Source organism: Pecten maximus, chromosome 18 (assembly GCF_902652985.1).
Source record: "Pecten maximus chromosome 18, xPecMax1.1, whole genome shotgun sequence".
NCBI lineage: Eukaryota > Metazoa > Mollusca > Bivalvia > Pectinida > Pectinidae > Pecten > Pecten maximus.
In genome coordinates, this window is record NC_047032.1 from 5,306,539 (window position 1) to 5,320,190 (window position 13,652).

Consider the following 13,652-nt stretch of genomic DNA (forward strand, 5'->3'; position numbering starts at 1 on the left):
TTTTGTCATCGATGTATCGATTTTAGTGTAAATCTTTATCTTGTTCATAGTTTATCCTCTAATATCGATTTTGAGTGTAAATTCGTACCTTGTTCCTAGTTTGCTTTCGCCAATCCGTATCAATCCCGATGGCTTAGTTTCTTCCTGTATATGAAACCAACCTATCTCTATCAATGTTGTTCTGGTATAAATGATGAATGATAATATTGACAAAAAGAACGATAGACGTTGGTACTTAACAACACGATGAACCATAAGTAGGGTGTATACATTGTTTTAATAAGTGAAAACGTCACCAGATGGGTTCATTTACCCACATTAAAATGGAAACAATGACATGTTTGGTCGTTGTAACACACCCAAATGCTATGTGGGCACCCGGCGTCGCCGTAGTGGATATGACAGTCACTGGCGGTGTTGCACGCTGAAAAGAATAATCGTATATACTTACAGGGACTTCATACAGAACACACGTAACGGTCACTAGTGCCCGATTCAGTGTAGGTGAAATAACGATTACCTCGGGGGCATGAAATCCATAAGGGACGTCATCTGGGAACCAAGAAAATCCCAAGGGAAGTCACCTTAGGGGCAGAAAATTCACAAGGGAAGTCACCTTAGGGGCAGAAAATTCACAAGGGAAGTCATCTAAAGGAGGAAAATTCATTAGAGAAGTCATTTAGTGGGCGGAAAATTCATAAGAGAAGTTTTCTAGTTATAATATATGTACAATTCGTATCCATGTATGTAAATACATTGCGATCCAGGTATTCATATCATCTTATAGACGACTTCCGCAATGATCATGTCAGGGTATTGGGCTGACCATCACTGCGCCATTGAAACGTTTTTTTTTTAAGATCGCCCATGTGTCGCAGCGGTATAAGCTGCGGGTATTTCTGGCTAGGCGATTGGGTGCCGTAGATCGTGAGTTCGAGGCCCGGTGTCATGCATAATATGTACCCCCCTACCAAAAGGTATCCGGATACTTTTTATTCCTGCATAAAATGTACCCCCCCCCCCCCCCCCCCCCCCCCCCCCCCCCTTGCATAAAAACTACCCCCCTACCATTTTTTTTTTAATTTTGACTTTATCAATCTGAAATTGTGAAGATATGATAAGAGGATCCAGAGGATGTCATTTTTCAAACATTTTTTTTTGCTTAATTTTCCAAATATGACTTGGGATCAACATTGGAAACCTTCATATGCATAGAAAAGACATCTCGCAACTTCCCCACCCCCCGGATACTTTTTATTCCCCTGCATAAAATGTACCCCCCGGATACTTTTTATTCTCCTGCATAAAAAGTACCCCCTACCAAAAACTTTTAATTTTGACTTTATCAATGTGAAATTGTGAAGATATGATAAGAGGACCCAAGGGATGTCATTTTCAATGTTTCTCACCCCATCCCACCAAATCCCCAACCCAGGGCCAAAAAAATGTTTTTGCTTAATTTTCCAAATATGACAACATTGGAAACCTTCATATGCATAGAAAAGACATCTCGCAACTTCCCCTCCCCCTAAATAAAAATTAAAATAAAATAAGAATAAAAAGTATCCGGATACTTATTATACAGGAGGTACATATTATGCATGACACCGGTCAGGGCACGAGTCAAAAGGTTGTCTTCCTTCGTCATTTGTGGTACTATGTTACATATCTATTTATTAGCACAATGTATCATATACACTATGTGTTGGTGATCCGAAGATATAGATTTGAATTTCCTGTCGCAGTTGTAACGAGAGAAATATATACATATATATGAGATGAGTGGACAAGAATATTTGGATGCTATAATTACATTGAGATAGAAAGAGAAATAGTGGATCAATTTAATCTACCCGACATTCAAAGGAAGTGCCTGCAATGTTTTCATGTCATTAGGAGAGATATTCAGATCACCTCTACAGAGAGTATATGTTGTTATGTCATTAGGAGAGATATCCAGATCACCTCTACAGAGAGTATCTGTTGTTATGTCATTAGGAGGAGAGATATTCAGATCACCGCTACAGAGAGTATCTGTTGTTATGTCATTAGGAGAGATATCCAGATCACCTATACAGAGAGTATCTGTTGTTATGTCATTAGGAGAGATATCCAGATCACCTCTACAGAGAGTATCTGTTGTTATGTCATTAGGAGAGATATTCAGATCACCGCTACAGAGAGTACCTGTTGTTATGTCATTAGGAGAGATATTCAGATCACCTCTACAGAGAGTATCTGTGTGTTATGTCATTAGGAGAGATATTCAGATCACCGCTACAGAGAGTACCTGTTGTTATGTCATTAGGAGAGATATTCAGATCACCTCTACAGAGAGTATCTGTTGTTATGTCATTAGGAGAGATATTCAGATCACCTCTACATAGATGTTGTTATGTCATAAGGAGAGATATTCAGATCACCTCAACAGAGAGTATCTGTTGTTATGTCATGGTCATGGGGAGGCCGTCCTTAAATCATCACAGCTGGCGATAGGACGTTACATAATCCACACCCAAACCAACTTGTTTATGAACCTACCAAAGGGTTGAGTTTCGTGGCGACATGAACAAATCCCATCTATGCAGGTATCAGTTGCACCGTTGACGCAATCAATATGTGTACATGAATCCGATGTTACGTTACAGTTTTCAGATGTCACTGTGGCTGTAGGAAAGAGTGGTAAAGGTATTTGATATAGAAAACCGACAAACATCGTAATCTTAATTCTAAATTTTAAAAAATGCAATATATAAACGCAATTTGGATTTACATTGAAACCATTAAAAAAGGGTACAAGAATACGAATGGTACGGAAGGGCAAGGGATTACTGCTTCGGGATCGACGCCCGCCATGTCAACCAATGTCAAATCAAGGACATATCACGTTCTCAAAATGAAAAATAGGAAGGTGACAACTGAGGTGTATTAACAAACATCAAACCAGGGAGGTAACAACAGAACCACCAGGTCTATCAACGAACATCAAACCAGGGAGGTGACAACAGAACCAACAGGTCTATCAACGAACATCAAACCAGGGAAGTGTCAACAGAACCACCAGGTCTATCAACGAACATCAAACCAGGGAAGTGTCAACAGAACCACCAGGTCTATCAACGAACATCAAACCAGGGAAGTGTCAACAGAACCACCAGGTCTATCAACGAACATCAAACCAGGGAGGTGACAACAGAACCACCAGGTCTATCAACGAACATCAAACCAGGGAAGTGACAACAGAACCACCAGGTTTATCAACGAACATCAAACCAGGGAGGCGACAACAGAACCACCAGGTTTATAAACGTACATCAAACCTCGGAGGTGACAACAACAGAACCACCAGGTGTATTAACGAACATCAAACCAGGGAGGTGACAACAGAACCACCAGGTGTATTAACGAACATCAAACCAGGGAAGTGACAACAGAACCACCAGGTTTATCAACGAACATCAAACCAGGGAGGCGACAACAGAACCACCAGGTTTATAAACGTACATCAAACCTCGGAGGTGACAACAACAGAACCACCAGGTGTATTAACGAACATCAAACCAGGGAGGTGACAACAGAACCACCAGGTGTATTAACGAACATCAAACCAGGGAGGTGACAACAACAGAACCACCAGGTTTATTAACAAACATCAAACCGGGGAAGTGACAACAGAACCACCAGGTCTATCAACGAACATCAGACCAGGGAAGTGACAACAGAACCACCAAGTATATCAACGAACATCAAACCAGGGAGATGACAACAACAGAACCACCAGGTATATCAACGAACATCAGACCAGGGAAGTGACAACAGAACCACCAAGTATATCAACGAACATCAAACCAGGGAGATGACAACAGAACCACCAGGTTTATAAACGAACATCAAACCAGGGAGGTGACAACAGAACCACCAAGTATATCAACGAACATCAAACCAGGGAGATGACAACAACAGAACCACCAGGTTTATAAACGAACATCAAACCAGGGAGGTGACAACAGAACCACCAGGTATATCAACGAACATCAAACCAGGGAGGTGACAACAGAACCACCAGGTATATCAACGAACATCAAACCAGGGAGGTGACAACAGAACCACCAGGTTTATCAACGAACATCAAACCAGGGAGGTGACAACAGAACCACCAGGTATATCAACGAACATCAAACCAGGGAGGTGACAACAGAACCACCAGGTCTATCAACGAACATCAAACCAGGGAGGTGACAACAGAACCACCAGGTATATGAACGAACATCAAACCGGGGAGATGACAACAGAACCACCAGGTCTATCAACGAACATCAAACCAGGGAGGTGACAACAGAACAACCAGTTATATCAACGAACATCAAACCAGGGAAGTGACAACAGAACCACCAGGTCTATCAACGAACATCAAACCAGGGAGGTGACAACAGAACCACCAGGTTTATAAACGAACATCAAACCTCGGAGGTGACAACAGAACCACCAGGTGTACTAACAAACATCAAACCTCGGAGGTGACAACAACAGAACCACCAGGTGTATTAACGAACATCAAACCAGGGAAGTGACCACTGAACCACCAGGTCTATCAACGAACATCAAACCAGGGAGGTGACAACAGAACCACCAGGTCTATCAACGAACATCAAACCAGGGAGGTGACAACAGAACCACCAGACTTATTAACGAATATCAAACCAGGGAGGTGACAACAGAACCACCAGACTTATTAACGAATATCAAACCAGGGAGGTGACAACAGAACCACCAGGTCTATCAACAAACATCAAACTTCGAACAGGTTTATCTTTATATCACAAATAAAAATCGAAAATTTCAGGAAGGGATCCTGATGAAGATCGTAAGACTGTTCGTGTTTATCATCTTGGATATCTCGAAACTGTGTCGAATAAAAAATCGCGATAATTAAAACATGCCTTTGTATATCGAACAATTGAAAATGATACATTTTCTGGTTAACATTTATATTAGAATTACGACCGATTCAAAGAGTTTCCGTTTTACTGCTGAATTCAACTACCTATTCATAGACTACAACTTTAGATATATATCTATCATAGTGATCATGTTCACGGGGCGATTAACTCAGCAAAAATCAACAAATAAACAAAGTCAGATTTATGAACAAAGAACTCAAACACAGACTGAAGTTATACGACTATTTATTATACTAATACATTGGGCTAAAGGGCTATAACAGCTGTGGTGCTTAACTCTCTCTTGTAGATGACCTGGCCAATATAATTATAATAGATACATTTACACTAAAACTGAATTTAAGCTAGCGTAGACTGTATATGTAGCTATATATATAGAAAAGCTGTTCCTGTTGGCCAGGCCATGTAACTGAGTCGAGTGAACTTATTAGTAGATATAAACGAATTCTTGGGGGACTTACGAATTACAAATGATGTAAAATGCCCCACTCGGTAATCATTAATTGCTGCAGAGCGGGGTGCCATAAACCCTAACTCCCTTAATAAGGAAGGGGGAAAAACGGTACGATTTGTCCATGCTCGGAAACAGCTGGCAAGTGTTTACTCACTTAGACTGCCTTATGAATTTCGAATAGAAAAACAGCTGCTATAACCCCAGGCATCACCTGAAATGGTCGTGTGGTGGGGAGGTGGCGGTAATAATTTTTTCGCAAAACTTCTATCTTCACCGAAAAAACTGCTGAAGAGAATGACCAATCACGTGACTGGACTGACCAATCACGTACTTGCTATCAAGCTGACCAATCACTATGTATCCTCTGCTATTACTACTAACTATCTTACTACTATACATGCATGATACAAGGATCGTAGATATTAGCAACAGATCGTCTTAGTTCATAAACAGCATTTATGTATAACACATAAATTTATATTTATGAACAAAGAACTCAAACACAGACTGAAGTTATACGACTATTTATTATACTAATACATTGGGCTAAAGGGCTATAACAGCTGTGGTGCTTAACTCTCTCTTGTAGATGACCTGGCCAATATAATTATAATAGATACATTTACACTAAAACTGAATTTAAGCTAGCGTAGACTGTATATGTAGCTATATATATAGAAAAGCTGTTCCTGTTGGCCAGGCCATGTAACTGAGTCGAGTGAACTTATTAGTAGATATAAACGAATTCTTGGGGGACTTACGAATTACAAATGATGTAAAATGCCCCACTCGGTAATCATTAATTGCTGCAGAGCGGGGTGCCATAAACCCTAACTCCCTTAATAAGGAAGGGGGAAAAACGGTACGATTTGTCCATGCTCGGAAACAGCTGGCAAGTGTTTACTCACTTAGACTGCCTTATGAATTTCGAATAGAAAAACAGCTGCTATAACCCCAGGCATCACCTGAAATGGTCGTGTGGTGGGGAGGTGGCGGTAATAATTTTTTCGCAAAACTTCTATCTTCACCGAAAAAACTGCTGAAGAGAATGACCAATCACGTGACTGGACTGACCAATCACGTACTTGCTATCAAGCTGACCAATCACTATGTATCCTCTGCTATTACTACTAACTATCTTACTACTATACATGCATGATACAAGGATCGTAGATATTAGCAACAGATCGTCTTAGTTCATAAACAGCATTTATGTATAACACATAAATTTATATTTATGAACAAAGAACTCAAACACAGACTGAAGTTATACGACTATTTATTATACTAATACATTGGGCTAAAGGGCTATAACAGCTGTGGTGCTTAACTCTCTCTTGTAGATGACCTGGCCAATATAATTATAATAGATACATTTACACTAAAACTGAATTTAAGCTAGCGTAGACTGTATATGTAGCTATATATATAGAAAAGCTGTTCCTGTTGGCCAGGCCATGTAACTGAGTCGAGTGAACTTATTAGTAGATATAAACGAATTCTTGGGGGACTTACGAATTACAAATGATGTAAAATGCCCAAATTGAAGATGGACCACAGCTGAAATACCCCCAAGAATAGAATAATGCTATAAAGTATCAAACAAAGTACCTAATTGAACATACAATAATTATAACAGACGACCAAGTCAGGTGATACAATAATACTAGAGGGTTAATAATGTACATGTTATTATTAAAACCAAAAGTTCAACATGCCATTGAACTGCAGAGGAATCGTACAAGCATACATACTTACTACATATATATATATATATATATTACTTATAATGTATACTGTAGTTCCAACCAAACAAAAATACACAATCTAATATAATAAAGGATTGGCAACTGCGGTTAACACCATATGAAACTATCAATAAGGACTGGTAACTGTGGTCACCACAACACCATCAATCCATAAGGGCTGAGGACTGCGGTCAACTCTAGTACGGATAAGGAATGGCAACTGCGGTCACCACTAAACTATCAAAGGTCTGGCAACTGCGGTCACCACTAAACTATCAATAAGGTCTGGTCTGGCAACTGCGGTCACCACTAAACTATTAATAAGGTCTGGTAACTGCGGTCACCACTTACTATCTACAAGGGCTGGTAACTGCGGTCACCACTAAACTAAGAGTAAGGGCTGGTAACTGCGGTCACCACTAAACTAAGAGTAAGGGATGGCAACTGCGGTCACCACTAAACTAAGAGTAAGGGCTGGTAACTGCGGTCACCACTAAACCATCAATAGGACTGGCAACTGCGGTCACCACTAAATATAAACCAGGACTGGCAACTGCGATCACCACTAAAATATAAACCAGGAGTGGCAACTGCGGTCACCACTAAAATATAACCAGGACTGGCAACTGCGGTCACCACTAAAATATAAACCAGGAGTGGCAACTGCGGTCACCACTAAAATATAACCAGGACTGGCAACTGCGGTCACCACTAAACTATAAACAAGGACTGGCAACTGAGGTCACCACTAAAATATAACCAGGACTGGCAACTGCGGTCCCCACTATGAACAAGGACTGGCAACTGAGGTCACCACTATACACAAGGACTGGCAACTGCGGTCACAATTAGAATAAGGACTGGCAACTGTGGTCACCACTAAAATAAGGACTGGCGACTGCGGTCACCACTAAACTATGAAGAAGGACTGGCAACTGCGGTCACCACTATAAACGAAGACTGGCAACTGCGGTCACCACTATATCAAGGACTGGCAACTGCGGTCACCACTATATCAAGGACTGGCAACTGCGGTCACCACTATAAACAAGGACTGGCAACTGCGGTCACCACTAAAATATAACAAGGACTGGCAACTGCGGTCACCACTATATCAAGGACTGGCAACTGCGGTCACCACTATAAACAAGGACTGGCAACTGCGGTCACCACTAAAATATGAACAAGGACCGGCAACTGCGGTCACCACTATAAACAAGGGCTGGCAACTGCGGTCACCATATATCAAGGACTGGCAACTGCGGTCACCACTATAAACAAGGACTGGCAACTGCGGTCACCACTAAAATATGAACAAGGACCGGCAACTGCGGTCACCACTATATCAAGAACTGGCAACTGCGCATGCGGTCACTATCAAAATATGAACAAGGACTGGCAACTGCGGTCACCCTATAAACAAAGAATGGCAACTGCGGTCACCACTATAAATAAGGACTGGCAACTGCGGTCACCCTATGCATTATAACAACAACTAAATCAAATTAAACGAAAACTGGCAACTGCGGTCACCACTAACTATATCATAAGGGCTGGCAACTGCGGTCACCACTAACTAATACTAAGGGATGGCAACTGCGGTCACCACTAAAACAAATTATGTAACGCCTGTTTGCTATCATAACTTCACTGGACTGTATTGTTGAGATACAGCAATCAATGTATAGTCTTGGCCATGGCATGTTGTGCATTTTTTAAGGTGTGTCTAGGGGTACGAATGTATCTACAGTATGTATCACTCGACCAACGTCCTAAAGTCTTAATTAAGTGGTCCTGTACATTACTAGAGGCTGCTGATGTGGCTGCCCCGATGCGGAACGAATGTCCGTTGTAGAGTTCAGGGTCTAACCCTATAGCTGTCAGTGTGTCTTTCAAATAACCTATAAATATAGTTCGTGTTAAAGCTGCATTGTCCTTAAGCTTGTTGGTAACAAAAAATGGTTGATCACGTGGATGAGCAGTTGAAACATTTCGCACACTGAGGTACCTAGATATACTGTCAAATGGACATATACTTTTCTTTGTTTTGAATAAACACACATTTACCCCTTTACGGAAAGGGTCTGTTTTTGACGATTTCAAGTGCACTTCAATATGATCATCCTTAATACACACATCACCTAAACATAAATTTACCCTGGGATCAAACTTCTGTGTACACGTGAATTCACCGCACCTAAGGAATCCGAAAAAGGCTACTGTACATACTGTTTCCATAAGAAGATCGGTGAACTCTCCAAGAAAACCTTGTTTCCATTTAGCACAAAGCTGTGCTAGAATGTCAGCTGTAATAGGAAGTCTTGTTTTTGTTGTACATCCCTGTGCTTTCTTAACACCATTGAGGACTACTGTAAGTCGAGGGGAAACTTGAGATTTGTTGAAAAACTCTGGACAGTTACTGAACTGCATGCACATGTATTTGATGCCACACATGTATAATTTAATTGTGGTATAACTCAGTTTTAACACCTGGTAACAATAGGCAACAAACAAGACTAGTAGTTGTTCTGTGACTGGAGGGGCTTGCTGTGGTAAAATAACAGCAACGATTCCCTGCATTAACAGGAAATTGAGATATGTTCTAAATCCTGTTTCATATGCTGCCTTTGTGCGTTGTGCCACTGAACTGCTCCACAAAGACTGTACTACTGCTTCGAGCTCCATAACACCTCCTCCATAGGTGGGACTCTGTATGGAAACTGATCTGCACCAGGGGCGAGTTTCTTGAAACGGGTCATCTGCAAACGAGACAAGGCGTCAGCAATGTCATTATGTACACCCGGTATATGCCTAGCTAATACAGTAAAATTGTTCTGAGCAGCACATAAAGTCAATTTCCTCATAAGCGGCATCATATTCAGGGCTTTAGATCTACCTTTGTTTATAATATCTACCGTAGCTATATTGTCACACCAGAATAACACTTGTTTCCTCTCCCAATAACGGCCCCACAGAATACAAGCTACTACTATAGGATAAAGCTCTCTGTATGCTATAGACACTGAGCTAGCCTTTTTAGACTGTTTGCCGTGCAGTTGTAGGTTAACTGGCCATTCCGAAGAAAACCATTTCCCCTGGAAGTATCCTCCAAAACCTAAAGTGGCCGAAGCGTCCGTATACAGTTCCATGTCTGCTGCCTGTGATATATTGGAATCACGAAAAAGAGAGATCCCGTTCCAATGTGTCAGAAAGTAGATCCACATATGGATATCTTCTCGACAATCAAAATTCAGTCTGACATGATGTCTCATAGAAGTTACTGTTGTCGAAAGTGTGATCAGGTAAGAGATGAAAGACTTCCCCACAGGAACCACACGCGAAGCAAAATTTAAATGCCCAAGTAACTGCAACAACTCTAACTTTGTCAGTGATTTTCTTCCGTCGAATTCTTTCAACATCTGAAGTAACCTCTCAAGTTTAACAACAGGCAATCTAGCTTCCATCTTTACTGAATCTAACACAATTCCTAAATATTCCACCTCACAGCAAGGACCTTCAGTTTTGTGAGACGCCAGAGGAATTTCTAAAGTCTCAAATATGTGCAATAAAGTATCCATGGTGAGCTTGCCATCTACCTTTGGTGAATTGATAGTTATAAAGTCATCTAGCAGATGCAAGATATTCCGCACCTTGTAATTTTCACTTGCTATCCAACAAATAGCTAGTGATAGATTGTCAAATATTTTAGGGCTGGACCTACATCCGAAGGCTAAGCGCTTGTAGTAATAATACTGATTGTCCCACTTAACACAGAAAAGATGCCATTGTGATGGCTGTATAGGTATCAATTTAAATGCATCGGATATGTCTGTTTTGCACATCACTGCACCAGGTCCTATTTTCTTTATGATATCGATAGCATCCTCGATACGTACATAAGAAAGAGAACATTCCTCTTTATTGATAAGTTCATTAACACTGGGGTTGTTCTCATCTTCATGCGGGGCAGACAAATCCACAATTAACCTCTTTTTGCCAGAATATTTACCGGTCGCAAGCCCGATAGGACTAACACGATACTGTTTAAATGGTGGTATTTGAAATGGTCCTGATAGAAAGCCTTTTTTAATTTCTTGTTGAATTAAGTCTGTCACTGTTGATTCTTCCATTAAGGCTGATTTCAAATTTTTACATTCCTTATTTTGAAGTTCTACACACGGTCTTATCTTTGTATCGAAACCTTGTTCTAGTCCAGAGCACAGATATTTGACCCAATCTTGATCAGGGTGATTAGAAAGTTCTGCTCTCAAATTGACCACGTTGATAGGTGTGGTTACTGTAATTGGAATTTCTGAACTCTCCAGTCACCTCTTCTTTAGTGGGCAGGCCACAGCTGGATGTGCTCCATTCTTACAATTTTTACAGGCATGACTGTACCGACACACAGCTCTGACACATTTGCCATTGTTAAAATTATTACACAGTTCTAATCCTTCCACAACCACTCTTGTTCTCCCATATCTATCCTGGTCCCCTTTAGCTGATTGACTGTGTATATTGTTGGATACGGGTAGTTTGGATTGCTGGTTTCCTTGTAGCCCTGGACAAAATGGCTGTGTGTGTGCACTAGAGCCACAGGAACAAGCCAAAGTTTTGGCCCCTGCCATTAACATAGAGAGGAGTTGATTGTCTTTCAAGGACCAGTCCACTTTGAGATTTAGATGATGCAGGGCATATGCACTTCTGGCCGAAAAAAACTTATGATATTCATAAAATTTTGAGCCATATAAGTTGTGGATTTCTATGATATTCTCCTCATATCGATCCAATTCTATGCGCCGGTTTGGATGTCTGTCACACATAACACGCTTATATTTATTAAAAGCGGTGATGAATTCACTAATTGTTAAAGTTTTGCAGAGACGTGGGTCTGTTGGGGCTTTGATATTCAGCTGGACCCCCTCAGTATGTACTACCCTGTCTCGAGCCACATCGAAATCCGGGATGAGTAATGAAGCTAAATTAACATCCCTACCTTCCAATATCTGCTTTCTAACATTGTCTGACATAATATCCATGGGAGGCAGGGAGTCGGGGGGTATGCCATACGACGCATGTGAGTACGCACCTGTGGTTAAGATTTCTCGTCTCCCCAGTTGGTCTGTCGCCGTATTGTTTCCCTGTAATAGGTTCATCGCCGCGTCTAGCTTGTTGGAGTTGTCTGCATTATCTTTGCTTGTCGTATTACGCTCCAAATCTCGCTGCAGTAACAGGTTTACCGTGGCCTGTAGTTGCTCAAGTGAATTTGTAATGGGCGCCGCCATATTGGATGCGCGCGCAACGCTGTCACTACCATCTGCTACACGCACTTCCGCCCGAGTTACAGTATAGTCTCTAGAATTTTCGTACACAGATCTAGAATTATCGTCATTTGCCCCAACATTGTTCGTATCTGGTTGTGTAACATTGTTCGTATCAGGTTGTGTTATTCCTGTTCGTGCAACCGGTACATTACCACTTGGCCGATTATTTGTCGAAACCGATGCGTTTGACGACTGCGAGTCCTCCCTTTGTTTAGAATTTTCGATGAACAATATTTTGAGATTTGCTTTAGACATGGATGAAGGTGTCCAAATACCCATGTCTTGCAGTTTTTGTCGTAGAACACCCACGGTCCAATTGTTTGGATTTTCCATATCATACAACTGCTCCGTACTGAGTCTTTTGTTAGCGCGTCGCGATCGTCCGGCCATTGTTTATGCACTTCTGCAAACTGGTGTAATTACGTTAATTTCCATTATGCACAAATTAGCATCGTAACTCCTCTAGGCACTCGTCGAAGACACTACAAACACTTCAGTGTAACTAGTGTAACTCGTGATGTGAAATACGTTCATAAACACAAGAAAAGTGGCAATAATAATTTTTTCGCAAAACTTCTATCTTCACCGAAAAAACTGCTGAAGAGAATGACCAATCACGTGACTGGACTGACCAATCACGTACTTGCTATCAAGCTGACCAATCACTATGTATCCTCTGCTATTACTACTAACTATCTTACTACTATACATGCATGATACAAGGATCGTAGATATTAGCAACAGATCGTCTTAGTTCATAAACAGCATTTATGTATAACACATAAATTTATAACAAAATAATACGCCACACATGTCATTCACACGTACGTTTAAAAGTAGTGATAAGAATTAGTTTACAGGAAGGAAAAGGGGACGATTCAAAAATGTAACCTCAAAGTAGCATTTTGTTCCATTTCCATCCAGTCTAGTGTTTTACATATACTTTTTTAATTTATCTGCAAATTACGACAAGGAATCTTCCTTTTGATCTTTTATTAGTTAAGTAGATAGTCAGGCGAAGTGATTACTTACCTATAACAGCACAGAAGACAATACTCAAAGCCAATCCGTTCATGTCTGACGCCTAGGAGAACAATAATTATCTATTGTAATCGTCATGAAAGTATATCTTATGATCCTTGGGAATCGTTCTGGCCGTAACATA

At 40.8% G+C, this 13,652-nt stretch overlaps 1 protein-coding gene and 1 long non-coding RNA gene across 2 annotated transcripts; both read right to left on the reverse strand.

Annotated features, from left to right (window-relative positions):
- Positions 1 to 258: 258 nt before the first annotated feature.
- Positions 259 to 13,652, reverse strand: LOC117316566. The gene is made up of 3 exons (XR_004529885.1): positions 13,520 to 13,652; positions 2,542 to 2,667; positions 259 to 424 (listed from the first exon to the last, which is right to left on the reverse strand). It is a non-coding gene; the product is annotated as an uncharacterized LOC117316566 (long non-coding RNA).
- Positions 8,409 to 12,999, reverse strand: LOC117316565. The gene is made up of 2 exons (XM_033871210.1): positions 12,253 to 12,999; positions 8,409 to 9,922 (listed from the first exon to the last, which is right to left on the reverse strand). The coding sequence occupies exons 1-2, from the start codon at positions 12,875 to 12,877 to the stop codon at positions 8,841 to 8,843; spliced, it is 1,707 nt and encodes a 568-aa protein (XP_033727101.1). The 5' UTR covers positions 12,878 to 12,999; the 3' UTR covers positions 8,409 to 8,840.

Coding starts and splice junctions, on each gene's coding strand:
- LOC117316565 (XM_033871210.1), bottom strand. CDS start 12,877: ATGGCCGGACGATCGCGACGCGCTAACAAAAGACTCAGTACGGAGCAG. Junction 9,923..12,252: donor ACGAGAAATCTTAACCACAG/GTGCGTACTCAC, acceptor TCTCGTTTGCAG/ATGACCCGTTTCAAGAAACT.